The sequence below is a fragment of the Lytechinus pictus genome, chromosome 8 (assembly GCF_037042905.1).
Source record: "Lytechinus pictus isolate F3 Inbred chromosome 8, Lp3.0, whole genome shotgun sequence".
Classification (NCBI taxonomy): Eukaryota; Metazoa; Echinodermata; class Echinoidea; order Temnopleuroida; family Toxopneustidae; genus Lytechinus; species Lytechinus pictus.
In genome coordinates, this window is record NC_087252.1 from 14,006,445 (window position 1) to 14,027,208 (window position 20,764).

At 38.1% G+C, this 20,764-nt stretch overlaps 1 protein-coding gene across 1 annotated transcript; it reads right to left on the reverse strand.

Annotated features, from left to right (window-relative positions):
• Positions 1–451: 451 nt before the first annotated feature.
• Positions 452–20,593, reverse strand: LOC129266776 (uncharacterized). Its single transcript, XM_064104120.1, has 11 exons — positions 20,391–20,593; positions 18,973–19,311; positions 18,251–18,652; positions 17,722–17,811; positions 17,031–17,075; positions 16,085–16,339; positions 14,431–14,703; positions 13,557–13,826; positions 10,551–10,625; positions 9,367–9,570; positions 452–744 (listed from the first exon to the last, which is right to left on the reverse strand). The coding sequence occupies exons 1-11, from the start codon at positions 20,446–20,448 to the stop codon at positions 452–454; spliced, it is 2,304 nt and encodes a 767-aa protein (XP_063960190.1). The 5' UTR covers positions 20,449–20,593.
• Between the last annotated feature and the right edge of the window lie 171 nt (positions 20,594–20,764).

The window sequence follows — 20,764 nt, forward strand, 5'->3', positions numbered from 1 at the left end:
ATACAAAAATAATATATCTAAATGCTCAAGGAAATATAGAAGAGGCATGACATAACCATTCATCTAAATTAAATAATACAACGATTTGAAGACATTAAAACCACATTCAAAAAGGTAAAATATTATAGGACCTGCGTAAAAAGCAGAACTGAATCGGCAGCATCCAGACAAATATCCAGATTTAAATCTAAACGAAAAATAAATCGATTAACTAAAGAAATTGCAAAACATAGAATTGTGGGTATCTCATTCATCAACGAAAGAATTAAAAGGTAATTGCAACTATTACCCAGCCAGTATGATATGCAGCGTAACTCGCTTTGGTGTAACATTTTCATTCACTCAAGGACAATTTTTTGAAAGAACGTACATACTGTTTATTTCTTGCTTTACCTAGCAAAATGATTAAGGGAGACAGCCGACCGTGTTTCTTGCAAGCAATAAAAAATGTTCACATCTTACCGTGTTTCGTCAGCACAGCGAGATTGTTGTAACCGGCTTTGGCAAGTACACTGCACATGACACTTCTCTTGTTTTTCACCTTGTGGCTTATCTTCTCCAAAAGACCAAGGGTGCCATTTGAGAGTTGATTTGAGGTGAAGCTGTTCCTGTATTTCAAGAATCTCTGTCCAGATACACCAAGAGCATGGGTGAAAGGTCGAATGTCGGTCATGAGAAGTCGAAAAGCGAGGTCAAGAAGTTCAACCAAACATGTCTTGTCTTGAAGTGGAAATGGCACCAACCCTGTTGAAAATAATAGTGTTTTGGTTTTTTTTTTAACAAATGCACACCTTGTTACAAATAATCCTTAAAGCATTTCCACTTATTTGAATGCAGGATAAAAGAGCATAGGTGTCGTGGCCGGGATCGAACCCGGGACTTTCTAAATATATAGAGACCACTAGGCCACGGCACCTCCACCTAATAATGGACGTGCGAAACGATCAGAGTGTAGTTTGTTATCCAAAGATGTGCCACGTACCACCACACGTTGTTCTAAAGTGAAAAAATGATAACTGAGTTTCTTCTTAATTTCTTCCGTACAAAGTTATCATTTACAGTTGTGTTTAATGTGTGAAATATAGCGGCTTCACACATTTACGTCTCCTAACTTGTTAAAGGACAAATCTACCCCCAAAAAACGTTGATTTGAATAGAAAGATTTAAAAAAACAAGCATAATACTGAAAATTTTCATCAAAATCGGATGTAAAATAAGAAAGTTATGATACTTTAATGATACGTACTTTAAAGGGGAATCCAACCCAAACAAAAAATTGTTTTTATAAGGTTAAGAAAAATCAGACAAGTTGATAGGTGAAAGTTTGAACAATATTGGACAAACAACAAGAAAGTTATGATTTTTTTAAAGTTGTAAATATTGGTAATCACTATACCCATGGAGACTTCAAATTGGCCGCATATGGGGTGTCATAGTGATGTAATGCAAGGACTACTCTTTCATGCACTCCAATACATATTTTGGCTAAAATGTCATTTTTCCCAAAAGTTTTATTTCAAATTATATTTTTCTTTCATGAGGACATGAAAACAATATTCTACCTGGGTTATATTTAGATTACTTCCCCGGGGAATGGGTAGTTAAGAGAAAACTACAAATCCCTGATAATAAAGTACATGGCCTATGGGAAAGTTGTCCTTGCCCCTTGTCATAATTTACTTACCCAGTTGCCAATTTGAAATCTACATAGTATTAGTGATCTCAATTTTAAAGCAGCTATAACTTTTTTATTGCTTGTCCGATTTCTTTCAAACTTTCACCATTCTATTTAATTTATTTTTCTTCTTCCCAACACAACATTTTATGGCCAAGGCTGGATACCCCTTTAAAGTTTCGCTTAATTTAACAAATCAGTTATATGCACATCTTGGTCAGGATGCAAATGAGGGGACTGATGACATCACTCACTCAGTATTTCTTTTGTATCTTATTATATGAGATATGAAATATTTTTTATATATTGTCCTGTGAAACAAAGTTGTATTCCTCCCTAAACATGTGGCATTACCATTGTTATAACATTTTATTGTTCAGTTAAGTTGGTCCTTAATGTCAAATGGTAAAAATAAATTGAAATATTGTACAATTCAAACAATAATAAACAAAAGAAATTGTGAGTGATGGACATCATCGACTCTCTCATTGGCATGTTACTGAGTTATGCGTATAACTGTTTTGTGAAGAATAAGCGAAACTTTAAAATGTGATAACCTTCTTGTATTAGATCTGATTTTGTTCAAATTTTCAGCATTATGCTCGTTTGATTTTTCTATATTTAACTCTATTCAAATCAACATTTTTCTGGGATGGACTTGACCTGTAATGTAAATCATTTTGATCGTATGTACAGTAATCCATATTTTCTTCTTAACCATGCTAACTATGATAGGTCTAACCATAATTTTGTACATTTTCTTTTCCCATTATCATGTTTTCGACATCAGTCTAGTTCTTGTAGGCATACAGCAACAATCTATCTATCTCACTCGCCGTCAAGTAACCTATGATAACCATCATGTTTTCACCATCTCTCTTAATCTTTTCGACATCAACACCTTTTAGTAGGCATAGTTATAGGAACAACATAAAATCCCTGATATCCCCCCCCCCCACCCTTCTCTCTCTATCCCTCCCCCTCATCTTACTCGCTTTCTATTCATCCCTCCCCCTCATCTTACTCGCTTTCTATTCATCTTTTCTCTCTCTCCCTGTGTCTCTTTCGCTCACATATGTACGCACCTATATTGATGACAAATGAATCGTCATTTCTCAATGTAATAGATTTCAAAAAGGGCATTATTAAATGGAAATCTCAAGATGCATATTTGCCTCAACCTAATAAATCGCCTTGTGTAATTTGAGCATTTTTTTTAGATCCACTGGTTCACTGGAATATGTTCTTCCTAATGTATGACAATGCCGCCGAAACTTATTTTACAAGTTATTATGGGGACATCCCGATAGACCGCGGGTCCGATAGACCGCGGGTCCGATAGTCCGCGGGTCCGATAGACCGTGGGTCCGATAGTCCGCGGGTCCGATAGTCCGCAGTGTGTGTAAAATTATGATCAGATATATCAAATGTCATCGAGAGGTGCAAAGGTCAAATGATACGACACCATGGGGTTCTATCAGGTGCGGATCCATGGGGGCCGAGGGGGAACTGCCTCAACCCCCCCCCCCCTCACCCCCAGCTCAAAAAAAAAGAGGGGGAGGGGGGGGGGGAAGGGAGAGAATAAAAAGAGAGAGAGGAAGATGGGAAAAGAAGAGAATAGAAAAGAGAGTGAGGGGGGAAGGAAGGAAGAGAAGAAAAAAGAGAAAAGAGAGAGGAAAAGAGAGAAAGAAAAGACGGGAAAAAGGGAAAAGAAAAAGAGGGAAACAGAAGAGAAAAAAGAGAGGAGGGAAAAGGAAGAGAAGAAAAGAAAGGAGAAAAGAAAATGAGGAAAAAGAAGAAGAAAAAGAGAGGGAGGAAAAGAAGAATATTTAAATAGAGAGGAAGATGGGAAGAAAGATAAGAAAAAAAGAGAGAGAGAGAGGAAGAGGGGAAAAGAAGAGAAGAAAAAGAGAGAGGGGGAAGGAGAGGGAGAGAAGAAAAAAAGATTAAAAGAGAAAAAGGGGGAAAGGAAAGAAAAAGAAAAAGGGGGAAAGAGAAAAAAGAGGAAGAGGGAAAAGAAAGGAGAAAGAAAAGGGGAAGAGAATAATATTTTAAAAAAGAGGAAGATGGGAAGAAAGATAAGAAAAGAGAGAGAGGGGGGAATAGAGGAAAAGAGAAGAAAAAAGAGAGAGTAAGGGGGAGGAAAAGAAGAGAAAGAGAGAGGAAAAGAGAGAAAGAAAAGACGGGGAAAAAAGAGAAGAAAAGTGGGAAAGAAAAGATGGGGGAAAAGAGAAGTAAAAGGGAGAAAGGAAGACAAGAAAAAAAAAGAAAAGGGGAAAATAAAGAGAATAAAAACAGAGAGAGAGAGAGGAGGAAGGAAAAGAAGAGAAGAAGAAAAGGGGAGAGGAAGAGGGGGAAAGAAAGAGAGAAAGAAAGAGAAAGGAAGGGGAATGAGGATAAGAGAAAGAAAAAAAAAAAAAAAAAGGAGATTGCAAACGAAAGAGGGAGATATTGACCCGGACGTCGATTTGATGTTCGAACTAGGCGGCACCAAAATGACATTCGAACTATGGGGCGCCGAACTGATGTTTGAACTGGGAGGGGGCGCGAAATTGATGTTCGATCTAGCGGGGCACCAAAGTGATGTTCGAACTAGGGGAGCGCTAATTTGAATTTTGACCATAATGCGACAAATGCATGTTTCAGAGGGGGGGGGGGGAGGGCAAAGTTATATTTCACATGGGGGCGCCAAGTTTATGTTCAACCGTGGGCGCCAAATTGACCTTGAACTTAGGGGGCTTCATGCAAATTCATTTTCGACCGGGGGCGCAACATTGCTCGTATTGCCTGTTTATAGTGAAATATATGTCCTGCCCAAAAAGCTTAAATTAATGCGGGTGAATTAAAATATCCCGTTTTTACGATAATAGACAAAAACAATGTTTTCGAGTTTTAAGTCTGTTTAGCGAGATAGATATCCAGTTAAGGGTCACAAAAAAGGGTTATTATCAAATTCAGCTCGCGCTACGCGCTCGCAATATTTCATCAAAGAGGTATGCATCCTCTGCATGAATCATACATGTAAGTGTTAGTGTTTTTCAAGTCAACATACATAGGCCGATCCAAGGCCCCCCCCCCCCCCCATGGTGGCGCAAAAAAGGGGTAAGAAACAGAAAAAAAAAAAAAAGAGAAAAAGGACAAGCAATTAGAATAGGAATTATACCTTAGTCTTTCTTAAGTCAGTATATAAAAAAATTGAGCTCGCGCTTCGCGCTGGCATCAATAAATTGTTTAGTTATATACGCATCCCGACCTCACAGGTTTTTTTTTATGCGAACGAGAAGCACAAGCTGAAAATATTTGATATTCTAACCTGACAACTGAAAATGTATTTTTCATTTCATCATTATAAAAGTTTTCAGCTAGCGCTTCGCGCTCGCATTCATTTCTTAATAGATATGCATCGTGTTCATCATAACAACTACTAACATAGGCGAATCCAGGGGGCCCGAGTGCCCCTCCCCCTATTGACGGGTCAAATAAATTGGGAAAAACGGGGAAAGAAAGAAAAAAAGAAGGGGAAAGATAGGAGAAAAATAAGAAGACGAAACATAAAAGGAGGAAGACGAGTGAATAAAATAAGGTCAGGAGAAGACTTGGAAAATAATTTTTGAAAATATTTAATGTCACTATATTAAAATTTCGCTCGCGTATCACGCTCGCATTGCCTGTTCGATGAGATACATATCTCGGTCAATATAGGCTGATATATAGTTCAAAATATCAAGTTTTGAAGTCAATATACAAAACATAATTCAGCTCGGACATCGATCTTTCATTTTTTTTGTTTTATTTGCCAATTTAATTTGTTTAAGTGCTCTGGAAAATGTCCGTTTTATGGTGTGAATCAACATTTGCAACATTTTGTGCGCTCGCATTATTTGCTATGTAGGCCTACCTATTGCATTTTTGTATTTCATATAACATTATCTAAATATTCCTTCTCAGGTTTCTCGATTCTAAAAAAAAATGAGGGCCTTTGCTAACGCTGTGCTCTCGCATTTTGGTGAGTTATGTACACCTATATATTAATTCTATAAAAAACTACTTAAATTCCCCCCATTTAAAAAATTCGGATCGCGATTTGCGCTCGCGTTATTTGCTAAAAATATATCAATCAATGAATCCTATTCATGATTATAAAAATACTTAAAATTTCCAGTTTTCAGGCCTCATACACTGTCAACAAATTTCACACACTCATTAGGCTTATTAGATTAATAAATATGAAATAAATTTTTTATGAATTCATAATAACTAAATTGTCCCTTTTTCATAAATAAATATCGACACGTTTTAGGAAAAGAAATAGAAGATAGCCATCATTCTTATATGATGACAAAATATCCTTAGGCCTAAAATATCTCGATCCTAGGTTAAAATAATAATAAAATATCAGCTCACGCTTCGCGCTCGCATCATTTATCTAGTGGTATCCACATCGACGTCACAATTTCCCTAAATACACAGTGCCGTAAATAGTGCTTAAGTTGACTCATTTCATATCGGAATTTCAAATATTATATTCAACTCGCGCTCTGCGCTCGCATTATTGATTTTCATGATGAAAAATGAAATGTATTCAGAATGCAGATTCTGTCTAACTCTAAAACACGCGCACGCATGTTTTTTTTAGATACGCAGCTTGATCTTATTCAAAACGTACTAAAATTATCCAGTTTCAGATCAGAATATCAAAAATTTTCTGCTCGCGCTTTGCGCTCGCATTATGAAGACACCAAAAATTACCCATCCTTTTTCATGATTGACAAAACATGACTCGAGTGTCCCGTTGGGGGGTTTGAAATCTCATCTTTTTAGGTTGGAATATCAGAAATGTTCAGCTCGCGCTTCGCGCTCACATTATTTAATCGTTGAAATATGTATCGTCTTAATGGCTAACTGCAAAACGTCCTCAACAGGTCCCTTTTCGACTAGGCCAGAATGCATATTTAAAGGTCAAGTCCACCCCAGAAAAATGTTGATTTGAATAAATAGAGAAAAATCAAACATACATAACGCTGAAAACTTCATCAAAATCGGATGTAAAATAAGTTATGACATTTTAAAATTTCGCTTATTAAAAAAAAACAGTTCTATGCTCGACTCAATGATATGCAAATGAGAGAGTCGATGATGTCACTCACTCACTATTTCTTTTGTTTTTTATTGTTTGAATAATACAATATTTCAATTTTTACGAATTCGACAATTAGGACCCCCTTGCTTGAACCACAAAATTTTAAAATAATTGAATTACATGTGTTCAGGGAGGAATGAAACTTTGTTTCACATGACTATGACGAGAAAAATTTCATATTTCACACAATAAAATACAAAAGAAATAGTGAGTGGGTGATGTCATCGGTCCCCTCATTTGCATACCGACCAGGATGTGCATATAAATGTTGTGAAAAATTAAGCAAAACTTTAAAATGTTATAACTTTCTTTTTTTACATCCAATTTTGATAAAAATTGTCAGTGTTATGTTTGTTTCTTTTTCCACTTTCTATTCAAAGCAACTTTTTGTTGGGGTGGACTTGTCCTTTAACACTTCTGATCGCGCTTCGCGCTCATGGTAATTATCTAGTTACATAACGCGTTCTGTTCAGGTTCACAACATTGCCCAGAATTTTCAATTTTCAGGACAAAATACATGAAATTTCTTTTTTTTTTAGCTTACATAGGGCTTATGAGATTATTACACATTTATGTTGTTTATATAAAGTAAAGCTAGGAAATGACTTTTAGGACATGGGCGTTTTACCCCCCCCCAAAAAAAAAAAAAATAATAATAATAATAATAATAAATAAATAAATAAAAGAAAAGAAAAAAGAATCACGACCAAGAAAAAAAAAGAGAGAAAAGGAAAGGGATTAGGATGAAATATGATATTATTTTCCAAATATTATGTCAAAATCTATCACAACCTTGTATTTTTGTAATAAAAATGTCAGCATATTTGCTTGCTCGCTTCGCTTACAGGAAACTTCTTATTAATTTCATGCGATACGCCATATCGAGCCCCCTCAAAATTGTTGGCTCATTACGCCACTGGAACAACCCCTTCAAAGAAAAAAAAAATCAACATTGAGCGGTCGATCGGGGAAAATATGGGTGAAAAAATCGCCCCCCTCATTATTTGCGGAAGCTGGGTCCGCCCCTGGAATTAGGCTTTCAGGATAAAATACATGAAAAATTTAAAAAAAATTAGATCGCACTTCGTGTTCTCATTATATATTAAGGCCTTGTGAAATACCTCAATATGTTTTTAAAAATAAACTCTCAGATATTCTTTAACTTCTACCCCCCCCCCCACATTTCATTGATTTTTGTTATCTTGGTGCCCTCTACAAAAGTTCAACAAGACATCCCCCCCCCCCCCTAGGCACCCATGCTGAATAAATACGCCACTAATGAGGAGAATGAGTCGATTGCTTCGAGATTGTATTATTCCCAAGAAGCTATCATCAATATTATTGAAGGCTATTCTAAAACAACTAGTAAAGAAACTATAGCTCCCGTTCACACAATATTCTAGTAGGGCCTACTCTGGTGAGAAGTTAAACCAAATTGAAACCCCCCAAAATCGCTCGCGCTTCGCGCTCCCATTGATATTTCATTATTATATTCATGGATTTTTTCTTTAAAGAACACATTAAAAGAGTGGTCTTTAATTGCCTTTTTTTAATGTGATTATAAGATAATTCAAAATCCATTTAAGGCAATTAAGTTAGCCTGGCTGGGAAGGAGTGGGCGCAATTTTTCGAAAAGTACACATGGGCGCCAAGAATCAGGTCAAATTTGGGCCCCCCCCCCCCCCTTCTCACGAAATCCTGGATCCGCGCCTGGGTTCTATAACAATAACCAAATTAGGGCAATCATCCCCTGACAACTACTTCAAGGAAATATGATCCCCATATTTTTACCGCCGGGGACTGTTACCCCAGAAATTTACCCTCGAGACAATTACCCCGGATAATTACCCTTAGTACGGAGCCTTTAAAATGCCATCGACGTGACGACACGGCGTGATACTTTATCTTGCCATGTATAATTAATAAGCTTATTATTTCGACATGGCGAGATATTCTATCTTGTCAAGTCGATATGTCGACATGGCGAGATCTGAAGTGTACAAGTCCCGGCGAGAATCCCGATATATCGTCATGTTGACATATAACTTGTTACAAGTCGACTTGGCAAGATAAAATATCTCACCATGTTGACGTATAACTTTTTATATGTGGACTTGGCAGGTATCTCGCCATGCGGACATAATAAGCTTATTTAGTCGACATGGCAAGATAAAGTATCTCGCCATGTCGTCAAGTCAATGGCATTTGAAAGGCTCCGTACTAGGGGTAATTGGCGTCTAGAGGGTAAATTTCCGGAGGGGGGGGGTAACAGTCCCCGACGATAAAAATATGGGGATAATATTTTCCTTGAAGTAGTTGTCAGGGGGCGATTGTCCTTTCGGTCATCGTTATAGAACCCCATGGACTCGTATCATTGACCGTTTGACCTCTTGATGACATTTGATCTCACTATATCCTGATCATAATTTTACACACACCGCGGACTATCGGACCCGCGGTCTATCGGACCCGCGGTCTATCGGACCCGCGGACTATCGGACCCGCGGTCTATCGGACCCGCGGTCTATCGGGCTGTAACCGTTATTATTACCTTGACATTCGACCTGTTTCAGAGCATCATGGACCATTTTCCTGCAGCCTCCAGACGTATTCTCTTTCTTCAGCAGACTCTTAACCCAATCCTTCACTCGTTCCACCTCATCCGACCCTTCCCCAATGTTTAGCTTATCCATCTCGGTAGGTGAGAGATATGAAGCTATTCGAAGAATCTCTTGCTCTGATATGCCACCAAAATCTAGAAAATAATATTGTAGAAATGGTATGGACTTAGTACTTCGGACTTGATCCAATACTCCGAATTCAATACTCATCATATATTTTGTTTTTGCTTACATTAGAATGTTTTGGTTTTTATAAATTTTGTAATTTTGTATTGTTTCTTTAATCTCGGCATCGCTGGATAATCGCTGTATGCCGATTGCCGACAACTGTTGTAACATTTTGTGTGTGTTTTATTTATTATTTTGGCCTATATTAGCTACAAGAAGATTTTCATCAGGACGCTGCATCCTCAAAGCTCCGCTTTTTTTTTTTTGCGTCTTCCTCCATTCCAACCTGCTACTATGATAATTGTGACTATAACTTCCATTTTTATTGCATGAGAAAAAAATGAAATTTTATGGAAATTGAAATAAATAAAATGAAATGAAACGAACTGTATATGTTTTAACCATGAATAAATAAAGTCAAACAAATAAACAAAATCTGAATTAACTGTAACCCAATAGGATCTTTGATAATACATCTATCAATATTTTCTTATCAATATGAAATGTATAGTCCTGCTGGTGAACATTTGTTTTTACCATGTTAATCAGATATTAAACAGTCGAACTGCCCATGCACAGCAAAAACTGTGGTGTTAACCGGTGTACATAGAGGACCACACCAGTTATTTTACACCGGTGTTAAATTGGTGGTGTTAGTTTTACACCTATAGGTGTTACTACAACACCTGTGGTTGTTACATTTACACTCTTTGGTGTTATGTTCAATCTCTAGGGTGTTATTTTAACACCTCAGGGTGTGGTCCTCTATCAACACCAATTGGTGTCAGTTTTAACACCACAGTTTTTACAGTGTGCAAACTGCTGTAAACTTAGCGAATCTCTAGTGATACCTATGTAATTCTAGTTTTGGGTTTCAACGTTTTTGTTATAAGTATTTCTGCAATACATACAAAAATAATTACGTGATATCAATATCAGTACTCACCATGTATAAGTGCAGTTGGAATCTGTTGAACATTCTTATTGCCTTGAGCGTAGAGGATGGTAGCTCCAAAGTGACCTGAAAATAATTATTGTTTAAGTTTGAAAGATCTTTAGTGCCACTACTGCGTGGATTCGTGTTTTGGGATGGGGGGCAGAAGTACAGAAAATGTATAATGCTGAATTTGCGCGCAGAGCGCACAGAAAAAAAAGAGCAATGTTTATGTTTGAAAGTATTGTTATGCTTTGTTTAATGTTTTTATAGTGCGATCCTTTGCTTTGTTCCAACACAGATTTTCCATATTACTTTATTTTCAAGTTTTCTAACTGGTTGGGCGGCAAATCGATATGTTTGGCCCCAATATTTTCATCTGGGGAATGGCTTGCCCCCTCACTCTGTCCAGGATCAACAACTATGCCGCTGCAAAATCTCCTACGCATAGTACACAAAAGCTCATTAATACAGTTCTTGGGCCAAGATCATGATCAGTGACAATGGAAACCATCTTCCTACTCTTTTATTTGAACATTTTTTTTCCATTTAAAGGTGTGAATTCATCTTTACATTGTTACGTTTGAGCATTTTCATGATTGCGACTCACGCAGTCATCATCCCGTATTCCGAAGTCGGGTTTAACTTTGTGCTCAAATTAGGGGAAGCTAAATATGTCAAAAATTTAAATAAATAAAAAAATAAATAAATTGCATGTTTCTTATCTTTACCGTGATCTTCCCTAATTATTTTAATGGTGAATACAATTGTCTTGATAATATTTCCCAGACAGTAAAGAATGATTAGAGAGTAATAGCTGATACTCTCCACTTCTACAGTTAGATATTTATATCACAATTGGTTAAACCACATATAGTTAAACCACAACTTTAAACTAGAGTTGAAATTTAACCCGACTTCAAAATACGGGCCATATAGTCCACTTTGTGAACACACTGTGTGAAACTGTGTGCTTTTCAGAACGGTAGTCTATGCGCAGATAGAGCGAGCCAATAATGATAACGCCCAGGAAATCACAAATAAAGGTAGGACAATTGGCAGATTGGAGATTTTGCATATTAAAGATGATGTAATGGCAGTTTTATTTTGGCAATAAAAAATGAAAAGCTGCAGAATCGTTACGGTCGTCTCAGAATTTGGTCGTAGAGAGTGTTTGGTTCCACGAAGCATGAAGCAGTGAAGAACATAGTAAATGTATTACAAATGCCCGTCAAATTACAATGACATCTAGGAGGTCCTTGTCAAAAATGATCAAACCAAGGGGCCGTTTCATAAAGAACTTACCACTGTAACTTGGCCATAACGGCAACTACCATGGCAACAAGGCTCAGCAGCCAATCAAATTAAAGGTTTCCATGGTAGTTGTCATAATGGTAAAGTTGCAAGTCCTTTATGAAACGGGTCCCAGAACAGCAGTTTCGTCCCAAGTTTTGGAGCTGACGAGAATATTGCAAATATTTCGTTTGCCCCCCCGGGGGGGGGGGGGCACTCAGTATATAATGCATAGTGGGTATGTGTCGCGGAGGGGACCCCCATTTTTACACTCAAATTTCCGTTCCGAGGCATAGCATTTTTGTCTTATTGAGAAAAAGAACAAAGAAAGCCGCTCCAGAGCATAGCATTTTCTTCTTCTCGAGATAAAAGGAAGAAAAAAATCCGCTCCAGGGCTTCGCATATTTTCCGTTCCGCCGTTCCGGTCGCAATTTTGGTGAAAAGCGGCCGCAGCTCGCTATCCGACCATCGCCTCTCCGCTAGCGCGCCCGTCAGTCGTGCCGCCGGGCTAGCTGCACACGTTCCATAAAGGGATGCATACGCACTCGCACGCAGGCGACCCGTTCCAAGGACCCCCGTTTTACAATGAGCCCGCTCCAAGGCCGCCGTTTTTTGTCTCGCCCGCGGCACACCCCTACCATTTTTTTGGTCGAGTACACCCCCCCCCCCCCCCGGGGTTTGCCCACAGCCCTGGACGAAACTGCTGCTTTGGTTCGCCAATTTTCAACACTTGAGACCTCTTGGTTGTCCATTATCATGAAGGGCTTTGGCTATACATTTTCTATGTTCAATGTGCCGTGAATCATGGAAGCGAAAATTCCCTGGTAACAGTTCGAGAGCGAGCTTTTCATGTAGCAGAATTTTCTTGTTCTGTTGCCAAAAATGCCCAAGCTGCATCGAATCCTTTTTCAATCTTAATTTTGACGGCTTCGGGACTGGTGCATGTGGTTGATTCAGCCAACGTAATCTGACGTACGTGAGACTAGCAGTTTTTGCATTTTATTCTATTTCTCAATTTCAAGAAGTGTCATTTGTTATTTCTTGATATCATGAATCTAATTGGTTGATACAAGAAAAAGAACAGTCCTGTGAAAGACGGTTTATCGTACGTTCTTTGGCATGTATTCCCTAAAGGTCCCGTTCAAGAAAGGTTTGGGCCACATTGCATAGGGTTACCTTACGGGATCTTTGCCATACAGTGGTTACTGGCATGGAATCCTTGATTTTGATTAGTTGTTGATCAACGTAACCATGGTAATTACCATTGGATGGTAAAATTACCATAATAGCAATCAATATGCAACGTGGCCTGGATTATACACAATTAAGAAATATCAAGCGCAAGATATGCGCATTTCATTGGTTAAAAATCAAATTTTGGATTTTGGATTGATCGCAACTCTTTCTGCAACGGGCCCCTGCTGAGACACCCTCCATGCAAGATTTATAAAGCGCTTTGTTTCTTAGCTCTGCATATACTTTTACCCGGGCATTGGCACAGCTACCCTGATCGTGCTGATGACTATCCTAGGAGTTATTTACTTCCCCTTACCCATTTACTACACCTGGGTGGAGATTGGCAAATGTAGATATACGCCTTGCCAATTAAAGGACGTGTCATGTTGAAATTCAAACCGGGATTCCAAATCCGGAGTTTGTGAATAAAATTCTGGAAATTTATCCAGTAAGCAACAACACCTCTAGACATTACTTTGCTCGTTATACCTTTGACATCCTCACGGCCAGCAGCACATATTGCACCATTCAGCCTGCGCCTCTTCTCGAAATTGCTACATTCCTCTTTCCTGATCCAATCAAGAATCAGTCCCTGTGTGTCAAAAAGCGGTGTCCTATCACTTGCCGCGAGAAAATCTTCAAGATCCTTGACGATTATCCCAAAGGAATCGGACAGCCTTTTCACATGCCTGCTCGTCAGTCGTTGAACGAATCCAACAATTTCCATTTCGTCGATTTCTTCTAGCAAAGGTTCAGGCACTGATAATAAAATAATTTGTGTGTGAGCATGGAAATACAATGATATTGCTTAAACAAGAGTATTTTCTTTACAATTTAAGCAGTCAAAACATTTATTATCTTGAAGGCCTATATTTATATACATGTTGAAATTCGGGTTCAGACCTCAATTCTTCTTTCAAATGTGTTTTCTCATTCTTTCGGAAACCTATTATCTAAAACATATTGAAAATTCGAAAAATTAAAAATCTCAAGGGATCGTGACTCCTGGTAATATTTTCCCCACGATATTCATTTTTCTGGAGACCTGATTATAGTTACATTAATCATACCCTTACAATTTTATAAGATAGTGTACATTTATGATTAGTCATCTATAAACAAAAAATATATTGTTATGAGACAATGGTATTTCCTGTGTGCTTACATTATGAAATGTGAAACCTACCAAAGGGAAAATTCAACATTACTGGGTTAATAAAACACAATTTATTTTCCCATTAATGCCCACAAATGACACAGTTAAAGGCCTCTTTGTTCAAACTGTAACATTCCTTATAATTCTCTTTTGACTGGGTATTCATTTCAAATAAGTAAATAAAGGTTCATTGAAAGAAAATTATACCAACAAAGAACTCTCTGTCAACAGGGCTGCATTCTACTTTCTCCAGAGCCAGACTCATCGAGACCTTTGAATTCCCTTGAATAGATCCCTCCCATTCAGTCAGCACTGCAACTGCTCTTGCGATAATGTCCTTCATCTTTCCTGCAGTACTTATTCGTTTTCCAGGTATGAGTTCACCTAGCAAATTGTTCGTCCTGTCTGGGTCTCCAATATGCCATAGGATGTGTTGAAATTCATCTTCAGAAAGACCCACATCCATTTGCTGTCTTGAATCTATGGAAGAAGAAAGTAAGTATTTCATTCCTGTTTAAAGGCATCAGTTGGACCACTGGCGGATCCAGGGGAGGGAGGGGGGCACAGCCGGTCCGTGGCTCCCTTTTAAGAGGCACAATAAACATTTCAAACAGAAGTGTGCCCCCCCCCCCCCTTCGAAAGTGAAGATTATTTTTTTCTTTTTTTTTTGCTTGTCAATTTTTTTTCTTGGACGAACCCCCCTTAACTTTTCGGGAAAATGTGCCTCCTCCCATTATTCTAGGGGATAGCCTCAACAGTAAGAATGTTACCCGGGGGTGGGCACTCGACCAAAAAAGTGGTTGGGGTGTGCCGCGGGCGAGACAAAAAACGGGGGCCTTGGAGCGGGCTTATTGTAAAAAGGAGGATCCTCGGAACGGGCTTCGGAACTACAAACGTTTGTGAAAACGGGGGTCCTTGGAACGGGTCGCCTTCATGCGAGTGCGTATGCATCCCTATGGAACGTGCATGCAGCTAGCCCGGCGGCACGAGTGACGGGCGCGCTAGCGCAGAGGCGATCGTCGGACAGCGAGCTGCGGCCACTTTTCACCAAAATTGCGACCGGAACGGCGTAACGGAAAATATGCGAAGCCCTGGAGCGGATTTTTTTTCTTCTTTTTTCTCGAGAAGAGGAAAATGCTATGCTTTGGAGCGGCTTTCTTTGTTATTTTTCTCAATAAGACAAAAATGCTATGCCTCGGAACAGAAATTTGAGTGTAAAAATGGGGGTCCCCTCCGCGGCACATACCCACTATGCATTATATACTGAGTGGCCCCCCCCCCCCGGGGGAATGTTACCTGTTTAACAAAAAAAATATATTAAACATTAAATACTGCCGATGAATACTTGCATGAAATAAATATACTCAATGATTTTCACTAACAAATTTGTTCTGAGCCTGTCAGATGTAAATATTTTTGTAGTTATATTGAAAGTTATTTTCACTGACTATTTTTTTCATGTTGATTGTATATATATATATATATATATATATATATATATATATATATATATATATATATTTGTATATGGGTGTATACATGTATATGCATATATTTATGTATATTGTGTATAATATGTGTGCGTATGTATGTATATGTTTATACATGTCGCCTGCATGCTTATCCCTCCCTTCTGTTATGTATGCCATGATGCATTTACTATTTATAAGTAGACATGAGTTGTTTCTCGTTTTTGACGAAATACTATTTTGTTTTTGTTTATCTGCTTATCTTCCTCAAATTATACATATTTTTGTATTATTTTGTACTTCTTGATTTGAACAAAATATTGGCGAATGCCAGTGACGTTCTAATAATTTCAATTCAATTCAATTCATGAAATGCTCCCAAGGTTGCTTACCGTATAAACATCGCCACTCGCTATCCAATCCCGCAGCTGACAGGGCTCTCCTTAGGTCCATAGCTTGTGTATCCTGCCTGTGACCATCCTTCCACTTACAGAAGACATCATACGTCTGCGCCCCATCCAGGTCGTCGGCAACATCAGGAACGCCTAAATTTCGGAGTGTCTGACGTAGCTTACACATCTTGTCAAGCTGATCGTCCGCGTCATCACTGAAAATCAGTAGCCACAGCTCATAGAAGGATATATTTCCTTTGGTGAGGGGATATAATACATCGATCTTGTTAAGTTTAGTCTATATAGTTGTTGCACAGAGTATGACTTATGGAGTGTTGCAAGAAACGTGCAATTGATCGCAAGTCACTTTCAGGTCCTAAAATCAATTGAAAGTCATGCATTCTATTGTAAATATACAATCGATTGATGGTCTGCTTCTTGCATCAACAAGTATTAAATGACTGGCCTTAGTTAAAATTGATCTATCACTTTGGATCTACAACTGAGATTTGCAACTGATTGCAAATTATATTATTTTCTTTCAACATCCCCTTATCGCGGCAAACGCATTCACGGTGTATTGATGAATACGCGGCAATGCGCGTCCTCTGAGCACGAATATACCCATGGAGCTATAAAACACATAGCTTCATGAGTTTACCAATACGGTGATGCGTAATATACCTCAGAAAGAAATTTTTGTTTCGTGTTTTCTTAAACAAAATATCCAACTTGAATTAAACTAATTTCTAAAACATTGAATATCAACTCATTATACATGATGTCAACAATAATAGGCATAATGATGTTATTGTTATATTATTGATAATACGAATACTAATGATATTAAAAATAATTAACGAATCACTCAATTGGTGTTTGTAATGTAAGTGCTGAAATTTAAAAACAATATTGAGTTTATAGTCCGACAAAGTAAAGATGTTACCTTGGATTATCGGGAGTGGATCTTTGTCTCCCTTTTCAACGTCATCTAATAGGGAAACAAATGAATAATGCATTGCATCATTTTTATCTAATGAAAGAGGAATAGTCTTTTGCAAAATGTTGGCGAAAGCGTTATTACTTACAAATAAATGAGAAATTTGCATAAATATTCTATTATCATTTTTTTGTCAATTTGTTATTCAATTTTTACCGTAATTTTACTTAAATTTTTTACTGTAATTTTTCTGATGCATTGTTAGTTTTTTTTATGACGGAATGTGTTCCAGAATATGCTTTTTCAAATATCATGGTAAACCATTGTTCGAATTGATTAACAGAGATAAAATCTAGAGATCTGGTTTTGTGCAATTCGTGGAGAAAAAAACCCACCGGTCCTTACATAAAATCCTGAAAATGCAGAAATTGTCGACAAGGCATTAAAAATCAGATGTTAACCCGCATTTAATTTTCGGATCTTCCTACATTACAATTATCATGAGTGGTTCCAAAAGATGAATAAAACTTGAAGGAAATAAGCCGCGAAGCGATGTCCCGTATGCGTTTCGGTTATGGAGGAGTAGCAGCATTTCGACAGGGGTTAAACTGACCCCCCCCCCCCCCATTAACTAATGGTTATAACAATATAAATTTCTGTATTAACAAATATATTTTTGAAATAAGTGAATACTTGCCTTTTATTATCAAAGTTCTGCGCCAATGTAAGCACTTGACAATCACAATCACAACCACAACCAGTGATAAAAGTGATGATACTGGTGCAACTGAAAAAGAGAAAAGTTAACATTACGTTTAGTTCCAAATATTTTGGACCATGTATATTAATTATACACAATTCTTTCTCGTTTGGTCCTTATATTCAATCTCTATCTTCCATCTGTCGATGGTTCAAGATCACAAAATGAAAAACAAAATCGGGGCCGGGGGGGGGGGCTAGCCTTATTTGCTCTAGTGTTTGCAATTATATACGAGGTCTATCAACTACAGTGGTTTTACCTAAATACAGCTATACATGAATACATTAAAAATGTATAAACGATTTCGCGTACATACAGGAGATTTATTGTTCTTTTCTCAAAGTATACTACTTTAAACACGAAAAATTAAAGTTATAAAGAAATGTTGATCGCAGGTATTATACTACTGATCCTTTTCCAGGAAATGTATTTTATAATAGAATATAAATTCGAAGTCATGCCCTACCAATTGTAATAATGTGGTACTTTTTCCTTTCCTTCGAAGAAACAGTTGTAAGTGGTAGCATCGCCGAGAAATCTTCCATACGAACAACAATTTGCGTTGCCCTTTGTCCAGGAGTTCCGGGAATGCTTGATACGACACAGATGTAAGTCCATTCACCGATGACGGCATCGATGACGATCGATCTGTTCTTCGTCCCGTCATCATTGACCACTTCTTCAGTTCGGGATAGAGCGACGTGTTGAAGGTCGCGGAGGAAGAAAAGGTCGACGGTAGGGAAGTAACCATTTACAGAGCATTTGATTTCAGTGGGATGTTTGGTTGTAATGTTACAAGGTTCGTTTGGGTTGGAGGGCGCCCTCTCGTTACAGTTTTCGATCACAGGATAGGGATCCTCTGGACGTGCTATGAAAAGAAGGGGAGTAGATTTAGACATGATAAAGTTACTTAAATTTCTTGTCAACGTTAATTGTTTCATTTTTTTTTTATTTAAACAAGGAGACTGGCATAGGTGGGAGTTATGAGTTAAAGATCTGCATGTGGTATTTGTTATGCTAGAACCATAGACTTAGAGCCATGCAATAACAATTGTCCTTTTTAGGCTGATGTAATGATGAATCCCGAATACTTCGAGGCATGGAGAGCTAAATATAATGATCTTTTGTCAATTTTTTTTAAAGTAGATTTCCTTTATTCAATCATTAAATGTATAACACCATACTTGCCAATTACTAAAATGTCAGTGAAGTTGTGGATAAGTATCCCTAAGTAGTTTGAAACACGGCATATATATCTTCCATGGTCTCGAACCTCAACTCTCTTGATCGTTAGAGAATAATCAGTACCGATGTCACATGACTTGTCATAAACGCATGACCCGGATTGGGGTTCCCCTTCCACCCACGTGATCAGGTTGGGAGAGGTCGTTGGGTCGTCTCCCTTCTTCCAGTAAACCGCGATTGGCGCTCCATAGAACTGGCATCGTAGAACAGCCTCTTCCCCTTTCTGCACCGTCCTTTGCAAATCGGTATAGACCACCCCGCCTGGCACCTGTCCATCGGTAACTGAATTAAACATTGATATAACTAATAATTTATTTTCGATAAATCCTGAAAAAAACTGGAGAGAAAAAATGGTCAAGCAAGTCAGCTTTCGTTTATCTGGGAAAAAAACTCGTGTGTAATATAAGTTGCATGTACTTGCGCTCATCTTCAAAGATTGATTGTCACTTGTAGTGCTCATATCAACAACCTTAATGAAAACAAATTAGTTTTGAAAGGAAACCACTTCCGGGTTGTGTTTCAAGATCACGATTAAGTATGTCTCTGACAGGGATGTTTATTCTTTAGAGCACAATTTCCCCGTATCCTCCGCTCCAGTTGAGGGGTCTACGGGGCAAAATTTATTAAGAATCACGACCGAGTGATTTTTCGGTCGTTTTAAACTGGAAATTCAATTCTGATAACCTAATGGTTAAAATAGTGTCATATCTTACCAATTTCTTATTCGTTTCTTACTTTTTCTCATTTTCGATTCCTTCTATCATAATCCTCACTCTCCCCCCCTTCCCTATCTATTTATTTCTCTCCTCCCCGCCCCCCCCCCCTCCCTCATGCTCGATCCCCGTGCATTGCTGTTCATCCCTCTGCGTTAAACTTGTACCTGTATCTTTCGCTCTATACTCCACTCTTTTTAGTATTCTGCAGGACCGCCCCCTCCCCCACCCTCCAAAAAAAAAAGGAATGGAAATGAGTAGAAATGCCATCTAGCGGATTGTTGTGTTGAAATTTATCACAAAATTTGATTTTCACTAGAAGAAATAAAAAATTTGCTGGCTCAATTCTCTCCCTTCCGACTTCTAAAACTGGAAGCCATATAATTATATAACCCATATTGTGCCGCTCAAGATGTTTGGCTCATGGCGGTTGGCCAGGCCAGGGTAGGGATGATTTTTTTTTTTTTTTGGGGGGGGGGTTGGTTGGGTTTTGCATGTTAGATCGATCGCCTGGCTTTATCTCTAATCATCGATTCAAACAGTACACTGCTTTGCATTCGTTGTATAAAATGTGCAAATTACGTAAAAGAATGAAATTGGTCAATGGGATATATTATTTAGATAATGAAATTGTGATACTTTACTCACCTGAACAAGTGGAAATGATCAGAAAATTCACGCTGACAAAAATCAGATACATATTCATGATCTCATTCTGCGATGTGCATTACGTATAAAGTTTAGCTGTAGTGAAACAGTGTTCGTTAACGAAACTATGCCAGTTTCTATTGATGACATACGATGGAAAGCTATACATCATGTGACGAATGTATAAAAACCCAAGAGGAAGTGGTTTGCTATATGTATATGCTGTACACAAACTTTCACTTTGGAGTATTGTGCAAGCGGTGACCTCCATAGGTCAAGCGATCGTCAGTTGCCATGGAAATTCCTGATCAGAAGAATCCCCATAACATTATTTTTACACTCTCTTTTGAGCTTTTTTAGGGTTCAGGATATGA